Source organism: Anarhichas minor, unplaced genomic scaffold (genome assembly GCF_050575085.1).
Source record: "Anarhichas minor isolate MPS153535 unplaced genomic scaffold, ASM5057508v1 ptg000073l, whole genome shotgun sequence".
Lineage (NCBI taxonomy): Eukaryota > Metazoa > Chordata > Actinopteri > Perciformes > Anarhichadidae > Anarhichas > Anarhichas minor.
The window spans coordinates 10079162-10095250 of NW_027466519.1; the positions used below are offsets into that span (position 1 = coordinate 10079162).

A 16089-nucleotide genomic window follows, 5' to 3' on the forward strand; every position below is an offset into this window, starting at 1 on the left:
AGGACATCCCAACTATCCGAGAGGAGGACACCCTAACTATCCGAGAGGAGGACATCCCAACTATCCGAGAGGAGGACACCCCAACTATCCGAGAGGACACCCCAACTATCCGAGACGACACCCCAACTATCCGAGAGGAGGACACCCCAACTATCCTAGAGGAGGACACCCCAACTATCCGAGAGGAGGACACCCCAACTATCCGAGAGGACACCCCAACTATCCGAGAGGACACCCCAACTATCCGAGAGGAGGACACCCTAACTATCCGAGAGGAGGACACCCTAACTATCCTAGAGGAGGACACCCCAACTATCTGAGAGGAGGACACCCCAACTATCCTAGAGGAGGACACCCCAACTATCCTAGAGGAGGACACCCCAACTATCCGAGAGGAGGACACCCCAACTATCCGAGAGGAGGACACCCCAACTATCCGAGAGGAGGACACCCTAACTATCCTAGAGGAGGACATCCCAACTATCCGAGAGGAGGACATCCCAACTATCCGAGAGGAGGACACCCTAACTATCCGAGAGGAGGACATCCCAACTATCCGAGAGGAGGACACCCCAACTATCCGAGAGGACACCCCAACTATCCGAGACGACACCCCAACTATCCGAGAGGAGGACACCCCAACTATCCGAGAGGAGGACACCCCAACTATCCGAGAGGAGGACACCCCAACTATCCTAGAGGAGGACATCCCAACTATCCGAGAGGAGGACATCCCAACTATCCGAGAGGAGGACACCCTAACTATCCGAGAGGAGGACATCCCAACTATCCGAGAGGAGGACACCCCAACTATCCGAGAGGACACCCCAACTATCCGAGAGGACACCCCAACTATCCGAGAGGACACCCCAACTATCCGAGAGGAGGACACCCTAACTATCCGAGAGGAGGACACCCTAACTATCCTAGAGGAGGACACCCCAACTATCCGAGAGGAGGACACCCCAACTATCCTAGAGGAGGACACCCCAACTATCCGAGAGGAGGACATCCCAACTATCCGAGAGGAGGACACCCCAACTATCCGAGAGGAGGACACCCCAACTATCCTAGAGGAGGACACCCCAACTATCCGAGAGGAGGACACCCCAACTATCCGAGAGGAGGACACCCTAACTATCCGAGAGGACACCCTAACTATCCTAGAGGAGGACACCCCAACTATCCGAGAGGAGGACACCCCAACTATCCTAGAGGAGGACACCCCAACTATCCGAGAGGAGGACATCCCAACTATCCGAGAGGAGGACACCCCAACTATCCGAGAGGAGGACACCCCAACTATCCGAGAGGAGGACATCCCAACTATCCGAGAGGAGGACATCCCAACTATCAGAGAGGAGGACATCCCAACTATCCGAGAGGAGGACACCCTAACTATCCGAGAGGAGGACACCCTAACTATCCGAGAGGAGGACATCCCAACTATCCGAGAGGACACCCCAACTATCCGAGAGGACACCCCAACTATCCGAGACGACACCCCAACTATCCGAGAGGAGGACACCCTAACTATCCGAGAGGAGGACACCCTAACTATCCTAGAGGAGGACATCCCAACTATCCGAGAGGACACCCCAACTATCCGAGAGGTAATAAAACATACTAGAGGTAATAAAACATACTAGAGGTAATAAAATACTACGCTTCGTAAGTAAACATCCTACAGGATGAACAATGTCAGGAAGAGGAATAAACAGAGCATGTAATTGTACAATGCAAAGTACGAGAACCAGAACAAGTTCAGGAAATCAGAGGAACGGAGTCTAAAACATGTATTTGACATCGGGTTAGGGAGAATATTCCAATATCTGAAAAAAAGAAAAGTTTTTTGTTGTGTTCTCTTTTATTAGTTTGTTTGGTAAATGGGTTGGAAAAGTCTAGTTCACACTCCAACATAGTGGAGCTAATTCTGGTTGCCACCCGCCATAAAACCGAAAAAGAGACAGAGAAAGAATGCGGAAGTGGAATTTTCTCTTGACTCAGGACTTTATCTACGTAACCAAGGCGACGCTAGCTTTGAGGAAAATGGCCCCAGCGTGGAAAACAGCTTGCTGACCGAGCTAACGGTAGCTGTGTGAAATGGGCCACACGGTTAATATTCTGTCAAACCTGTCTGAATGCAGAGAACGCTATTTAAGGTAGTCAATGTGAACCATTTAGCTTGTATTTAAATCCCTATCACTAGCATGTTTACTGACGAAGCCCTGGACCCCGTGAGTGTCCGCTCTCTGTGGAGGAGATCTCAGCAGGCGGAGCAGGAGTCGGTATGTTCGACCAATAGTGAAGCTTTCTCTCTGTTCCTATGAATCATAACGTACTTGATATCTGTAGTTACCGAATATTTCATGTATTACAGAAACAAGGTTGCACAGTAGTTAGCATTAGCGGACACATGTCACGTTCAGGTGTTGCTCGGAAATATAACAACCACAAGGAAAATTGAACACAGCATTAAACAATCTGCTGCTTTAGACCAAGACCATTTGAGTATGAGAATACTTGTAAAACACAGATTTGTTTAATGATAATACACAAACACATTTTACACAGTTACACTCACCTAAAACTTACAATTCAGGTTTAACAACACAATGCATCAATATTGCACCTCCTTTAGTCTAAATCATTTTAGAACTCACAATTGTGATTGCAGTTACAGTATGATTGAAGTGCATCCCTAAATAGAAGGGCCTTTATTTGCTGGTATTCAGAGAGGCTGTCAGACCAGAGCGGTGCACAGTGCTGAGGCAGAGGTCCAGACCCGGTGGGCTACCATCAGCTGTACCCAAACAGACCCACAGTATCAGGCCAAAGAGCAGCTCCTCCAGCAAAGCCACGACGAGCTGGAGCCGCCCGGCCTTAAGGACTTCCTGCAGCGGGTTGAGGACACGGTCATCAGAGAGTTGGTCAGAAATGCCAGGAGTCACGCCTTTGATGAGTTCCAGGTGAACTGGGAAGATCAGAATCAGCTAGTAAGTAGCCAAAAGAGAACCTGAAAGTCTGTAGTTGCTCCTGATGACTTGATGTTGAAATATTTCTTTTGTGTTCATGTTTGCAGGTTTCCTGTCTTTATTGCCTTCAACATGCCAGTGCACAAGAGAGAGGTCTTCATGTAACCAGTGTGTCCTGGAGTTGTACGGGTTCAGTTATTGCATGTGCCTACGGTCGGTATGTCAGCGTTTCACCTAATCTATCCATCTCTCTCTCTCTCTCTATTTACACACACACACACACTGTGTGTGTGTATATATGTATGTATGTATGTATACATACATATATACATGTGTTTTTGGCGGGCAGGATTGACGATGGCGACTGGAGCACTGAGAGGTCGTGTGTTTGTACGTGGAACCTGGACCGTCGCAGTCTGAATCCCAAACAAGCGGACCTGGTCATAGATGTTCCCACTGCAGTCACCGCTCTGTGCTGTCATCCCAACCAGCCCGCCCTCATAGCAGGTGCTGTACCAGTCTGGGCTTTTACATCATGAACTGATTACACACAGTTACTGACGCAGGTCGTCTCAGACACAATTAGCTCAACGAAATGTAAGGTTTTCAACAAAAACATGCTGTTCAGCTGGCGACCTGATCCTCACTAGACGGTCTGTACCAACTGAGACCAGATGTAAACCTTCTAACAGTCGGATCCTGGCTCTAGATGAATCCAAACAGAGCGGTACAAAGCAAGCTGGACTTCATTTATTTCTTACGTTCCTGTTGGGGTTTTTCTTATTCTTCCAAAAACACCGGGTCCTTGAGTTCCCATAATGCAACTCAAAAGCATCTTGCATTATTACCCCCCTGCCTGGTAAATGTATTTAGTTTGTTTGTAACGCAGGACAAGTTCAGACTTCAGAGCCACAGAACACGCTAAACAGTGTTTACAAGCTGAGTAGAACTAACTGTGTTTAGTATATTGATCTTTATAAGAAAATCAGCAGCGTGACTGTGAGCCATGCAGACAGCAGAATAAATGATTGTTAAAGTTGTCGTTTCATTCTTTTCACTGAGGTATGTTTGTCTGTGAGATCACACAGTTGTTTACTCAGCTAACAACTTAGCTCATTGTAGATTCTGTGTGTGTTTGCTTTTGTGGCTGCAGGGGGTCTTTACAGTGGAGAGGTGGTGGTCTGGGACACCAGTCAGACTCAGGACCCTGTGCTGGTCCAAACTGGGATGTCAGCAGACAGCCACAGAGAGCCCGTTTATCAAGTGAGTAGACACAATAAGTTTGGTTTCTATTGGAGCTCTGCTCTCATCCATCAGTGAGGTCCACCACTGGACTCTGATCACTGACACCAGATGAAGGCTCTTTGGTGCCAGTGGACCGGTTTAGTGTCCTATCCTTCATTTTGAGAGGCTTTAGCAAAGTTGCAAGAATAAATCTGGAAGTATCAGCTTCAGTCCAAAACTACTAAGAGAGCCATACTGTAAACTGATATTTGAATTAAAAGTTGTGTGTGTGTGTGTGTGTGTGTGTGTGTGTAGGTCGCCTGGGTGCCCCTGCAGAAGAAAGGAGAGTTTGGGGTGCTCAGTGCTTGTTCAGGAGGACGGGTGCTGCTGTGGACAGTGGACTCAGACCGGGGAAGCTTTGTCCTGAATGCTGGCTACGCCTTAGTGCGACAGCAGGTTCCCCACAGCAGCAACACCAGCTTCAAGGTGAGCCTCAGGATGAGGAAAAACACTGAAACTGAACTGTTCTAGTATCAGAATAAATCAAACAAAAAAGTAGTGTGCAGCTCCTGAAACAGGGGCGTCAGTGAGATGGAACGATGAGACCCACCATACGGTATCACTGCTGCAGAGAGTCCAGATTCAATCTTACAGTTTTCATTAAAGTGGAAAGTTAAAGCATGACACACACACACACACACACAGGGCACATACAGTAGAATGGGATTACTGATTAGGAGGCAGATATAAATGACTCACACAAGCCCTAAGACAAAAACTAAATAAGTACATTTCCAAATGATACCCAAACTACTCCTGTGTGCTGTAGTGTGGGTAAAGTGTGAAAAACACATGTGGTTTTGTGTTGCCCGTAGGCCCGAGGCAGCAGCACTGTGGGTGTCACCTCCCTGGCTCTGTCCCCCTGGGACCCAGACACCTTCTTGGTGGGCTCTGAGGGCGGCCTGCTGCTCAGATGCTCCTTCTCCTCCCAGACGCCGGCTGCTGCGCCCTCTGAAGGCCACAATGTGACACTGAGAGCCCCGGCGGTCTTCCTGTTTAGGCCCTGCAGCGGCCCCGTGCACTCCATACACTGCTCCCCTTTCCACAGGTCACAGCTCTGCTCATTGAACAAATCATTTCAGAAGTGATCAGCAATTAGTTCACAGATGATTCACCAGTGAAATTGTCCTGACGTGGGTCTGCTGTTGTCTGCAGAAACCTGTTTGTGAGTGCAGGGACTGATGGTCTGGCCCACGTCCACTCTCTGCTGCAGGCCAACCCGCTGCTCTCTCTCAGGGCTTCAGACTCCTACGTGTTTCAGGTGCAGTGGTCTCCAACCAGACCACTGGTGTTTGCAGCAGCCACCGGACAAGGTACAGCATGAACATTTAGTGTGCGTGATATAAATAAAAGCTGGATTAGCATGTCATTCAGAGCAGGAAGCAGACTGGTTCTCCATGATCAAATTGAAGTTGGAGCCATGTATCATTCCATCTCACTCTATTTTAAAGGTCACTAGTCAGGTCTTGATGAAACCTCTAAATGACATGTCATAAACCTATATACAGTTGGATGAAGCAACAGTACTCGAGACATTTGTATCCTTGTTGACTTTGTGCACTGCTTGTCTCCGTCTAAGGTGAGGTGCAGATATTCGACCTGGGCAGCAGGTCCCTGAGGCCAGCAGCCACCATCGAGCAGGGCGGGGCGGGCCAAGCTGCAACGTGTTTGGCCTTCAACAGTCAGAACCCTCACCTCTTGGCATTGGGGAAAACTAATGGGACGGTCTGCATTTGGCGGCTGAGCCACGATTTGACGGAGCAGAGCCCCAGAGAGAGCAGCCAGCTGGAGCAGATAGCCAATCAGGTGCCAGAATGAGACGTGTTGACATGGGACAGCTGAAGACTGCTGCATAGCACTACTCTGTGAACTGTGTTTTGAAAAATAAAAATGTGAAATCAAAACAGTAGAGGTTTCCAGTTCTAACCAGTAGCGTTTATTAAAGCACACTGCAGTTGTTAACAACATCACTGTTACGATTAGGTTCTTAAATGCATTGAAAGCACAAGCTAAAACAATCACGTTCCAATGTAGACAGATCCACTATGCTATGATGAGAAGCACAAAGAGTTAAGGGTAGAGCGAGATAAATAGAGAGTACAGACAGTTATTAGTGAGTATTCCTAGTGGCACAATCATGCACTTTCAGCTGCGTGTTCGTGTTGAAGTGTGTGGGGAAACGCGTCCCAATTGGTCCCTGGTGGACGACGGATCAGTTGACGAAGAGCGAGCGGGTGAATTCAACAAAGTCGAAAGCTGACGGCAGCTCTCGGCCCTTGCTGTCGAGATAGGGCTTCATGTGTGAGAGGCAGTAGTCGGCCTGCTCCTTGCTCAGGTTCTGAAAGGGAGAGGGGGACAGTTAGACCTCCACGAAGACTTGGCACTCAGACTGAATCCAGACTGACAAGTGAACACATCGGACCTGGTAGAGCTCTTCTTTAGTGACGTAGGGTTTGTTCTCTGTACTGAGAGCCCGGAAGGCGCTCTCGATCTCCTCACTGGACTTGACGTTCTCTGTCTCGCGGCTGATCATGAACGCCATGTACTCCTGCAACGACACGTTGCCATCCCTGCAGACAGATCCCTCATAGTTAGGCAGCGAATGTGTGTTAAATACCATACCGCCATGCTACACTTTACATCAATGTAAGTTCTTGGACATGTGACGGACCTGTTTGGATCCACGGTGTCAAGTATGGCCTCAAACTCCGGATCAGGTTCTCCTTCCTCCACCATGGGCAGGTCATAGCCTAGCGAGCGCAGACACGACTTGAACTCTTGGTGGTTCAGACGGCCGGACTTCTCCTTGTCGAAGTGCCTGCAAATGTAGATGTGTAGATGAGGACGTGACTTCATCAGACCAGAAATAGAAACATGTCCTGATGAAGTCAGCTCAAAGCCACTTACTTGAACATCATGCTGAACTCCTTCAGGGCCTCCTCTGTCACTCCAGTGGTGTTCCTGAAAGATGAAGAGCGAGGAACATGAGCTTAAAGCAGCAACACGTTTCTTACATTTGGCAACACTGTAGCTAAAGTGTGTCTGATAAACTCAGTGACATAAAGTAACTGGGACCATGAGTTGCTGTGTACCTGGCCTGTATCTGTTGCTCCAGGTTGTGCTGCATCCTCATTCCCAGCTGGTCCAGTTGGTCCCACTGCTGGGCCAGGCCCACCGTGCTGTGCTCTGTGTACTTGTTGTCCAAGATCAGTGCTTCCTCCATAGCTGCACCCAGGTCTTCAATCTTCTTCAGCTGGCTGCGCATGGCACGGATCTCCTGGTGCTTACGCTACACATAACACACACACACACACACAAAATACATCAACAACATTATACCTCAGCTCAGAGTTCAGCTAACTCAGCTATCTTGGTGTTCGACTACTTGTCCACATGCAGCAGAGTGATATTTACCTTAGTGGCCTCCAGCTGGGACTCCAGGGTACCAGATTCTTCCACCATACACGACCTGACGCCAACAGAAACTGATGTTAGGAAGGGAGCAGCACAGTGTGATAAAACCACTGCACTCACTCTGACATTATTAAGAAGACTCCAACCAGTATTCCCAGAGAAGTAGACCTGTTCTGCTGTCTACACGGCCAGAGTGAAGCTGCATTCATGCCAAATATCTACTGGTAACCCAAACCATGCAAGGTTAGGGCTACTGCACACAGGGCTGGAAACTGCAGCAGTCACTTTTGTGGAGCAGCAGATGAATGGTGCACCTGCAGTCACTGCACACATAACACCATCTCATTCACAAAGACCCAGTGGGACCAAATACCACCAAAAGTTGCTTTTGTATTGTTTAGAATGTGTGTATATGTACAGTTTCCATCCCTAAAGTACACAGAGTAAACAAGGTGACACCTAGCCAGTCCACTGTTTGAAGTAGAGCTGACTGCAGCCTGCGTGAATGTTAGTACAGCAGCTCACAGCCATGATGGCACTGCGTGGGTCAGAAAAAGCAAAAGAAAATAGAGCAATGCTTGAAAGAGGTTGACCTTCCAGAAAGATCATCAGCTACTTGGTACTGATAGACACAGATAACCCGTCGATAGGCTAAGGGTTAGGCAAAGAGAGGATGGGGAAGACCAGAGATTAAACAGACAGAAAGAATGGAGCAGAAACACAGCGAATGCTCAGACTGACGCTGCAAGGTTTACTTTCATCAGCAGTTTTCACACCCAACACTCATAACACAAATACTAAAGAGAAAAGTGATACTAACCCATCCAGAAGATATGTCCTGATTACAAGAAGCAGCCAAGAGAGAGTGGGAGAGAAACAAATACAGGTTAGCATGACAAAGACCAGTGTGAACAGTGCTCAGTAGGTTTCATGACTTGACTTTGAAAATGGAGATAATGTTCTAATATGACGTAGGTACAAGAGACCAAACACTTGACCAGTAAAAGGCCTGCTGTGTGCTGAGCTTATTCAGCCACTTTACACATATTGGAACACTGCCCAAAGTTTGAAGGTACTTTTACATACTCCATAGTATCAGAGTATAAAATGTGAAATCTAGTAATTCAACAGCAGTGAGTGTGTGCAGCACGTTCCCCATGTGTGCAGCACGTTCCCCATGTGTGCAGCACGTTCCCCATGTGTGCAGCACGTTCCCTATGTGTGCAGCACGTTCCCTATGTGTGCAGCACGTTCCCTATGTGTGCCACTGTACCTGGTCTCCTGCAGCCACTGGTGAAAAGCATTTGCGTGCTGCGCAAACTCTTGACGCAACTTGTCGTTTTCTTCTTGCCTCCTCTGCTCCTTCTGCAGCTCCAGCTCTCGCTCCTACAAGAACATGTACAGACAGAGAGAAGCAGACTCCATCAGCTCCACTGCACTGGGAATAGAAATAGAACAAATAATGACAAGCTAGCCGTAAACACTCCAGGCACTGGTGTGTCCATTTACTACTAATCATGAAGACTTGGGGCACAATTTACACTTCCTAAAAAAAAGAATTTTATTTCTGTTTAATTAAACTAATCCCAATTCTTTGTATCAAATCAACCACTGAAGTAGTGCTCCCAGTCACTGGAAGTGTACCTGCCCTCCTGCAGACTGATGTCTGGTATTATCTGGCCAATAAAGCTTCTGATTTGCAGGTTCATATAACAGGTAAAAATAATTCATATTTTAATTTATAAGTAAAAATGGATTAGTGGGCAAAATACATGGGAAATAAACTAAAAAGAAATGGAAATAATAATGTCGCGTTTCCCCTTTACCTGTATCTCTTATTAATCTACAGTTATGCGATAACTTTGTCGGTTTGATTTCAGGCGTGCTCTGTTGAGCATCCTTATGGTCACTTTGGCTAATGGCCAAACTGAAGTAACAAATGAGAGACGATGAAGGGAAGTGAATGAAAGCTCCGTAAAGAGAATGTGTGTGAATGCATAAATCATCTTTGATGTGGAGACCTTGATGATCTTCTGCAGGTTTCTCCAGGTCTCCTCCAGGGCCTCCATGGTGAACCAGGTGTAGGGGTTGGACACCACCTGGTAGCTCTTGATCTGCTGGTCCAGCTCGGCCAGCTGGTTGAAGTCGGCCTGAGCGGAGCTCAGCGAGGAACGGAAGGCCTCGTGGGCTTCACGCAGCGCCCGGATCTCCTCCAGAGAGTTGCACCTAACCGGGTCCGTCAGATCCTCCTCTGCATTCTCAAACCAGCTGTTGAAAGCTGATGCCTTTTTGGCGAATGTCAGGAACAAGTCCTCAACCTGTGAAGAAGACATGATCCTTTAAACAAGTCCAATTTACTTATATCAGCTAAGCTTTGGTGAAATGCTTCAACTATATTTAAGCTTTGATTTTGTGCACAAAAATGTTGAGAAACCCCCCCTTCAGCAGAGGATGCTCCTCTGGCCTCTACCTTTCTGAAGTGCTCTTGAGCCTCCAGAAGCTTCTTTTTGCGAGCGGCTGAGTTGGACAGCAGCTGGTTCCAGCGCTTAATCAAGGCGGCGTGACGAGCTTCAATGGCTTTTGATTGGACGTGCTTGGCGGCCAGCAGCTGGTCCTTGAGAGCCGTGATGTTGGTGATGCCCTCCTGCTGGAAGGCCTGGAGACCGGCATCAAACGTCTCCTGCAGACGGACACACAAAAAAGATGTTTCCAACGGAGAGAGTAACACATTACAGAGGTAAAAGTAGAATACTGCTGCAAAAGAGTACCTGCTTGGTGAGCAGAGTCTGGACAGAGGACAGGTCTCTGCCGTAGTCATCAGTCTTCAGGCTGTTCTCTTTCTCACCTAAACACAGGTTCAGAAATGTTAGCGATAAAGTACACACACACACACACGCACACGCACACACACACACACACACACACACACACACACACACACACACACACACACACACACACACACACACCTCTGCATTGAGCTTTACGTGTTCATTATTTACAGAGTTGAATTCTTAAGGAGCTAGAACATAACATTTGCTAAATAAAAAAATCACAAAAACAACAGACAATGGACTCCATTACAATTACATTAAAGCAAACCTGTGTAATGACGCATTATTAGAAAACCTGCTGGAACCTCTTCTGGAAAGTTCCTTTTGCTTTTCTTAAATACAGAAATGATGGAATAAATCAACTGCTTTAAAGAATGTGAAATGATGGTGGTGAAGATGTCATGAGCAGGAATCCTCTTCTTCTGGCTATGGCTAACAAGTCACGGTAGTATTGTTTGGCAGCAGGACTATGGATTCAGATTTCTTTCTACATTTTATAATACCAGTCTACAATGATATTAATCTTCAGAACAACCGTTACAAATCGTTAGAGTGAATATATTGTAGTTTTCTAGTTGTAGAAAAAACACCTAGTACATCCAGTATGTAGAAAACCAATAGAAGTCACTTATTTTGGAACACTGCTCTTATGGAAAAAGGAAGAGAGACGTGGTTATGTGTGCGTACCGATCCAGGACTCCACCACGTCGGCCTTCCAGTTGAACTGCAGGAAGGCAGAGTTCTCATCCAGCTTGGCCTTCCTCTGAGCGGCTGCCCTCTCCAGCTCAGACACTTTGCCTCGCAGAGCCGACATCTTGGCACTGATGTTGTCTATGTGATGGTTGTTCTGTTAGAAACACACAAACAGTCTTGGTAAACCTGCACGAATGCTTCTTGAGAACAGTGCATGTTCTCTGGATGCTATAACGTCAGTACCTTCTTGATGAGCTCCTCTCCGTTAGTGCACACATCGTTGACTCTGTCCCTGTGCACGGTGAAGTCAGTCTCAAATGCTTCGTGCTTTTTCAGCAAGCCCTGTGGAAAAGAAAGGTTTCCTTGACATTCAGCAAACCTCATCATCACTTATGTAATGTATATAAAGGGTGTGTTATTAACTTATGTAATGTATATAAAGGGTGCGTTATTAACTAATGTAATGTATATAAAGGGTGCGTTATTAACTTATGTAATGTATATAAAGGGTGCGTTATTAACTTATGTAATGTATATAAAGGGTGCGTTATTAACTTATGTAATGTATATAAAGGGTGCGTTATTAACTTATGTAATGTATATAAAGGGTGCGTTATTAACTTATGTAATGTATATAAAGGGTGCGTTATTAACTTATGTAATGTATATAAAGGGTGCGTCATTAACTAATGTAATGTATATAAAGGGTGCGTTATTAACTGATGTAATGTATATAAAGGGTGCGTTATTAACTTATGTAATGTATATAAAGGGTGCATTATTAACTTATGTAATGTATATAAAGGGTGCGTTATTAACTTATGTAATGTATATAAAGGGTGTGTTATTAACAGAGACAGAAAAGCACCTGCACAGCAGCCAGTGTATCTCCATAGTCCTCGCTCCCCACTAGATTCAACTTCTCATTAATCCAAGCCTCTTCCTCTTCCACGTTCGCCACAAACTGCTGGTACTCCAGCGACTCCTCCAGCCTCTGTCCCCTGGGAGCACGCACACACACACACGCACGCACACGCACACACACACACACACATATTCACACACCTATTTCTATCGGTGTATGTGTCCTGCAGGCCGAGCGTGTAGCTCAGCAGGCTTACCTTGCTCCAGATAAGTCTTTGAGTTCCTTCCAGTGGTCGACAAACTGAGCCAGCCTCTGCTGGATCTCCTCCTGGCCGATGGTGTTGTCATCAGACAGCTTCTTCCCAGTGTCCAGCACCGACTGGGAGCACACAAAACAAAGGTCTAATCACTGAATACCAAAGCTACACTATTTTTACGTATACAAACAATATGAATACGGAATAAGTCACAATGTTGTGGACCAAATGCAACGTTTAAACACCAGTTCAGGTTCAAGGTCAGGAAAATGCAACTTTAAATGCTATTGTGGCATCATTTCATTTACTAATGGGGACGCAAGGCATTTTGTATGATAATACTGACACGACATCTTTAATGAGGCCTTGATTAAATCATTTACTGCACAATACCACAGCTCCCACTGACTGCTTCAGATGAGAAACACAGAATACGGGAGTTGTGCGAGTCCCTCTTCACCAAGACGGTCCGGTGCAGCGCCTGCTTTACTGCTGCAGCCGCACCGATCCGTCTGTCGATCTCCCGCTCCATCTTACCCTCACTCGTGAACAAGACCCCGAGATACTTGAACTCCTTCGCTTGAGGTAGGCACTCCGTCCCCACCTGGAGGGAACAATCCACCGGTTTCCGGCAGAGCACCATGGCCTCAGATTTGGAGGTGCTAACTCTCATCCCCGCCGCTTCACACTCGGCTGCAAACCGCCCCAGTGAATGCTGGAGGTCACGATCCGAGGAGGCTAACAGGACCACATCATCTGCAAACAGCAGAGAGGCGATCCCGAGACCCCCGAACCTGACGTTCTCCACCCCCCGACTGCGCCTAGATATCCTGTCCATGAAAGTCACGAACAGGACCGGAGACAAGGGGCAGCCCTGGCGGAGGCCAACACCCACCGGGAACGTGTCTGACTTATTGCCGAGAATGCGGACACAGCTCCTACTGCAGTCGTACAGAGACCGGATCGACCGTTGTAATGGGTCCGGCACCCCATACTCCCGCAGCACCCCCCACAAGAACCCCCGAGGGACCCGGTCGAAAGCCTTCTCCAAGTCCACAAAGCACATGTAGACTGGTTGGGCAAACTCCCAGAACCCCTCCAGTAGTCTTGCGAGGGTAAAGAGCTGGTCCACTGTTCCACGGCCGGGACGGAATCCGCATTGCTCCTCTTGAATCTGAGGTTCGACAAACGGTCGGAGCCTCCTTTCCAGCACCCTGGCATAAGCCTTCCCCGGGAGGCTGAGTAGTGTGATACCCCGGTAATTCGAGCACAATCTCGCCCCCCTTTTTGAAAATGGGAACCACCACCCCGGTCTGCCAGTCCATGGGCACTGATCCCGACCCCCATGCGACATTGAAGAGGCGTGTCAGCCAGGACAGCCCAACTATGTCCAGCGCTTTCAGCATCTCAGGGCGGATCTCATCCACCCCCGGCGCCTTGCCACCGAGCTTTTTGACTACCTCAGCGGCCTCTGCCAGGGATATGGGTGAGCCTCCCCCTAGATCTTCAGGCGCTGCCTCCTCTGCAGAAGACATGTTGGTCGGGTTTAGGAGTTCCTCAAAGTGCTCTTTCCACCGCCCGACGATGGCAGTCCCCCCCCCCCCCCTGCTGAGAACAGCCTGGGGTAAGCCCTACTTTCCCTTCCTGAGTCGTCGGATGGTTTGCCAGAACCTCCTTGAGGCCAACCGAAAGTCCTTCTCCATGGCCTCCCCGAACTCCTCCCATGCCCGAGTTTTAGCATTCGCGACCACCGCAGCTGCAGCCCTTCTGGCCTGCCGGTACCTGTCAGCTGCTTCGGGAGACCCCTGGGCCAACCAGGCCTTGAAGGTCTCCTTCTTCAGCTTGACGGCTTTCCCTCACCTCCGGTGTCCACCACCGGGTTCTCGGGTTGCCGCCACGACAGGCACCGATGACCTTCCGGCCACAGCTCCTAGCGGCCGCGTCCACAATAGAGGCTTTGAACATGGTCCAGTCGGATTCCATGTCCCCAACCTCCCTCGGGATGTGTGAGAAGTTCTTCCGGAGGTGGGAGTTAAAGACCTCCCCGACAGGGTCCTCCGCCAGACGTTCCCAGTTCACCCTCACTACACGTTTGGGCTTGCCGGGTCTTTCCAACCGGTTCCCCTGCCATCTGATCCAACTCACCACCAGGTGGTGATCAGTTGACAGCTCTGCTCCTCTCTTCACCTGAGTGTCCAAGACATACGGCCGCAAATCAAATGACACGATTACAAAGTCGATCATTGATCTCCGGCCTAAGGTGTTCTGGTACCAGGTACACTTATGAGCCACCTTATGTTTGAACATGGTGTTCGTTATGGCCAAACCATGGCACGCACAGAAGTCCAATAACAAAACACCATTCGGGTTCAGATCGGGCAAGCCGTTCCTCCCAATCACCCCCTGCCAGGTTTCTCCGTCATTGCCCACGTGAGCGTTGAAGTCCCCCCAGGAGAACTATGGAGTCGGTAGGCGGCACCTTTTCCAGGACCCCTCCCACCGACGCCTCTCACCCTGGGCAACTCCGGAAAAGGACAAAGTCCAACCCCTCTCCAGGAGCTTGGTTCCAGAGCCAGCGCTGTGTGTGGAGGTGAGTCCAACTATATCTAGCTGGTACCGCTCCACCTCCTGCACCAGCTCTGGCTCTTTCCCCGCTAGCGAGGTGACGTTCCACGTCCCTAGAGCTAGTCTATGCTGCCGGCGATCGGCTCACCCAGGCCTCCCGCCTGACCCGCCGCCCGGTCTGCATTGCACCCGACCCCGATGCTTATCCCTGCGGGTGGTGGGTCCACAGGGTGGCTGCTCCATGCTGTTTATTCGGGCTGAGCCCGACCGGGCCCCATGGGCGAAGGCCCGGCCACCAGACGCTCGCCGACGAGCTCCCCTCCTGGGTCTGGCTCCGGGAGGGTGCCCCGGTTTCCCTGGTCCGGGCGAGGTGACTGAGTCCGTGGGCTGCTTTTCATTGGGGTCGTTTTGAACCGCTCTTAGTCTGGGCTCTCCCCTGAGACCTGTTTGCCTTGGGAGACCCTACCAGGGGCTAATGCCCCGGACAACATAGCTCCCAGGATCACTGAGCCACTCAAACTCCTCCACCACGTTAAGGTGGCGATTCGCGAACAGTTTACATCCATTGGCTGCTAACTCTAGTGATTCAGCTACAGTCACATCTGTTGTGAGTCGACTCTGATCCCCAAATGCATCTAAGGCCAGACTGTGTAAGGCTCGTGAGGGGCATGAGCCGACTACAAGGCTGCTTTACACACAGTCTGTGCTGTGGCCTATTCAAATGACAAATCACAAATATCAACAACTAGGTCGGCTGAGTAGATGACCCTCTTACCTGAATGGCCGGCTCATGGGCTCCCAGCTCGGCCTCCAGCCTCTTGTGTTTCTTCCTCAGATTCTGTACTCCTGTCAAATCACGTCCGTAGTCCTCCGAACTAACAAGCAACTTCTTTTCTCTGTGCGGGGTCGGGACAGAAATGTGAATGTCTATGTTACGGCTAATTAGGGTGTAAAACAGACTGTTTTTTGTCTCATTTTGCTCATTCCTCTGCTCTCATACCCTTCTATTTCCCTCTCCTCTCCTCTCCTCTTAAACTGTTGACTCTATAGGCAGAGACAGGCCGTGGGTGTTTCAAGTTAATTTAGGCTACATCATTTCATCTGTCTAGATATCATTAATATCAAATAATACAATTATATTATTAAAAAAAGAAACTGGGCTGTAAATATGAGTTATGCCACGTCAGCTGTAATGACCAACAT

General features: G+C 48.7%; 2 protein-coding genes across 11 annotated transcripts in view; one reads left to right on the top strand and one right to left on the bottom strand.

Moving 5' to 3' along the window:
• The first annotated feature begins 1328 nt into the window (after nucleotides 1–1328).
• Nucleotides 1329–6163, top strand: dync2i2 (dynein 2 intermediate chain 2). Its single transcript, XM_076079591.1, has 10 exons — nucleotides 1329–1613; nucleotides 2210–2288; nucleotides 2736–2996; nucleotides 3083–3192; nucleotides 3325–3482; nucleotides 4129–4238; nucleotides 4515–4685; nucleotides 5075–5307; nucleotides 5415–5572; nucleotides 5839–6163. Exons 2-10 carry the CDS (start codon nucleotides 2211–2213, stop codon nucleotides 6075–6077), a joined length of 1518 nt encoding a protein of 505 aa, XP_075935706.1. The 5' UTR covers nucleotides 1329–1613; nucleotide 2210; the 3' UTR covers nucleotides 6078–6163.
• Nucleotides 6164–6172: 9 nt separating this feature from the next.
• The window catches only part of sptan1 (spectrin alpha, non-erythrocytic 1), a 43229-nt gene continuing 33312 nt past the window's right edge, over nucleotides 6173–16089 (bottom strand). For all 10 annotated transcript variants that reach the window (XM_076079578.1, XM_076079580.1, XM_076079575.1 and 7 more), the window contains 16 exons: nucleotides 15662–15782; nucleotides 12322–12443; nucleotides 12069–12201; nucleotides 11444–11542; nucleotides 11195–11354; nucleotides 10442–10518; nucleotides 10144–10353; nucleotides 9695–9991; nucleotides 8947–9059; nucleotides 8494–8511; nucleotides 7674–7728; nucleotides 7352–7548; nucleotides 7167–7220; nucleotides 6931–7077; nucleotides 6682–6829; nucleotides 6173–6597 (listed from right to left, as the gene is read on the bottom strand). In XM_076079578.1, coding sequence (XP_075935693.1) covers nucleotides 6472–6597; nucleotides 6682–6829; nucleotides 6931–7077; nucleotides 7167–7220; nucleotides 7352–7548; nucleotides 7674–7728; nucleotides 8494–8511; nucleotides 8947–9059; nucleotides 9695–9991; nucleotides 10144–10353; nucleotides 10442–10518; nucleotides 11195–11354; nucleotides 11444–11542; nucleotides 12069–12201; nucleotides 12322–12443; nucleotides 15662–15782 — 2077 coding nt within the window. In that variant the 3' untranslated portion in view covers nucleotides 6173–6471. The remainder of the gene's footprint in view (nucleotides 6598–6681; nucleotides 6830–6930; nucleotides 7078–7166; nucleotides 7221–7351; nucleotides 7549–7673; nucleotides 7729–8493; nucleotides 8512–8946; nucleotides 9060–9694; nucleotides 9992–10143; nucleotides 10354–10441; nucleotides 10519–11194; nucleotides 11355–11443; nucleotides 11543–12068; nucleotides 12202–12321; nucleotides 12444–15661; nucleotides 15783–16089) is intronic.

Coding starts and splice junctions, on each gene's coding strand:
- dync2i2 (XM_076079591.1), top strand. CDS start 2,211: ATGTTTACTGACGAAGCCCTGGACCCCGTGAGTGTCCGCTCTCTGTGG. Junction 4,239..4,514: donor ACAGAGAGCCCGTTTATCAA/GTGAGTAGACAC, acceptor GTGTGTGTGTAG/GTCGCCTGGGTGCCCCTGCA. Junction 5,308..5,414: donor CACTGCTCCCCTTTCCACAG/GTCACAGCTCTG, acceptor TGTTGTCTGCAG/AAACCTGTTTGTGAGTGCAG.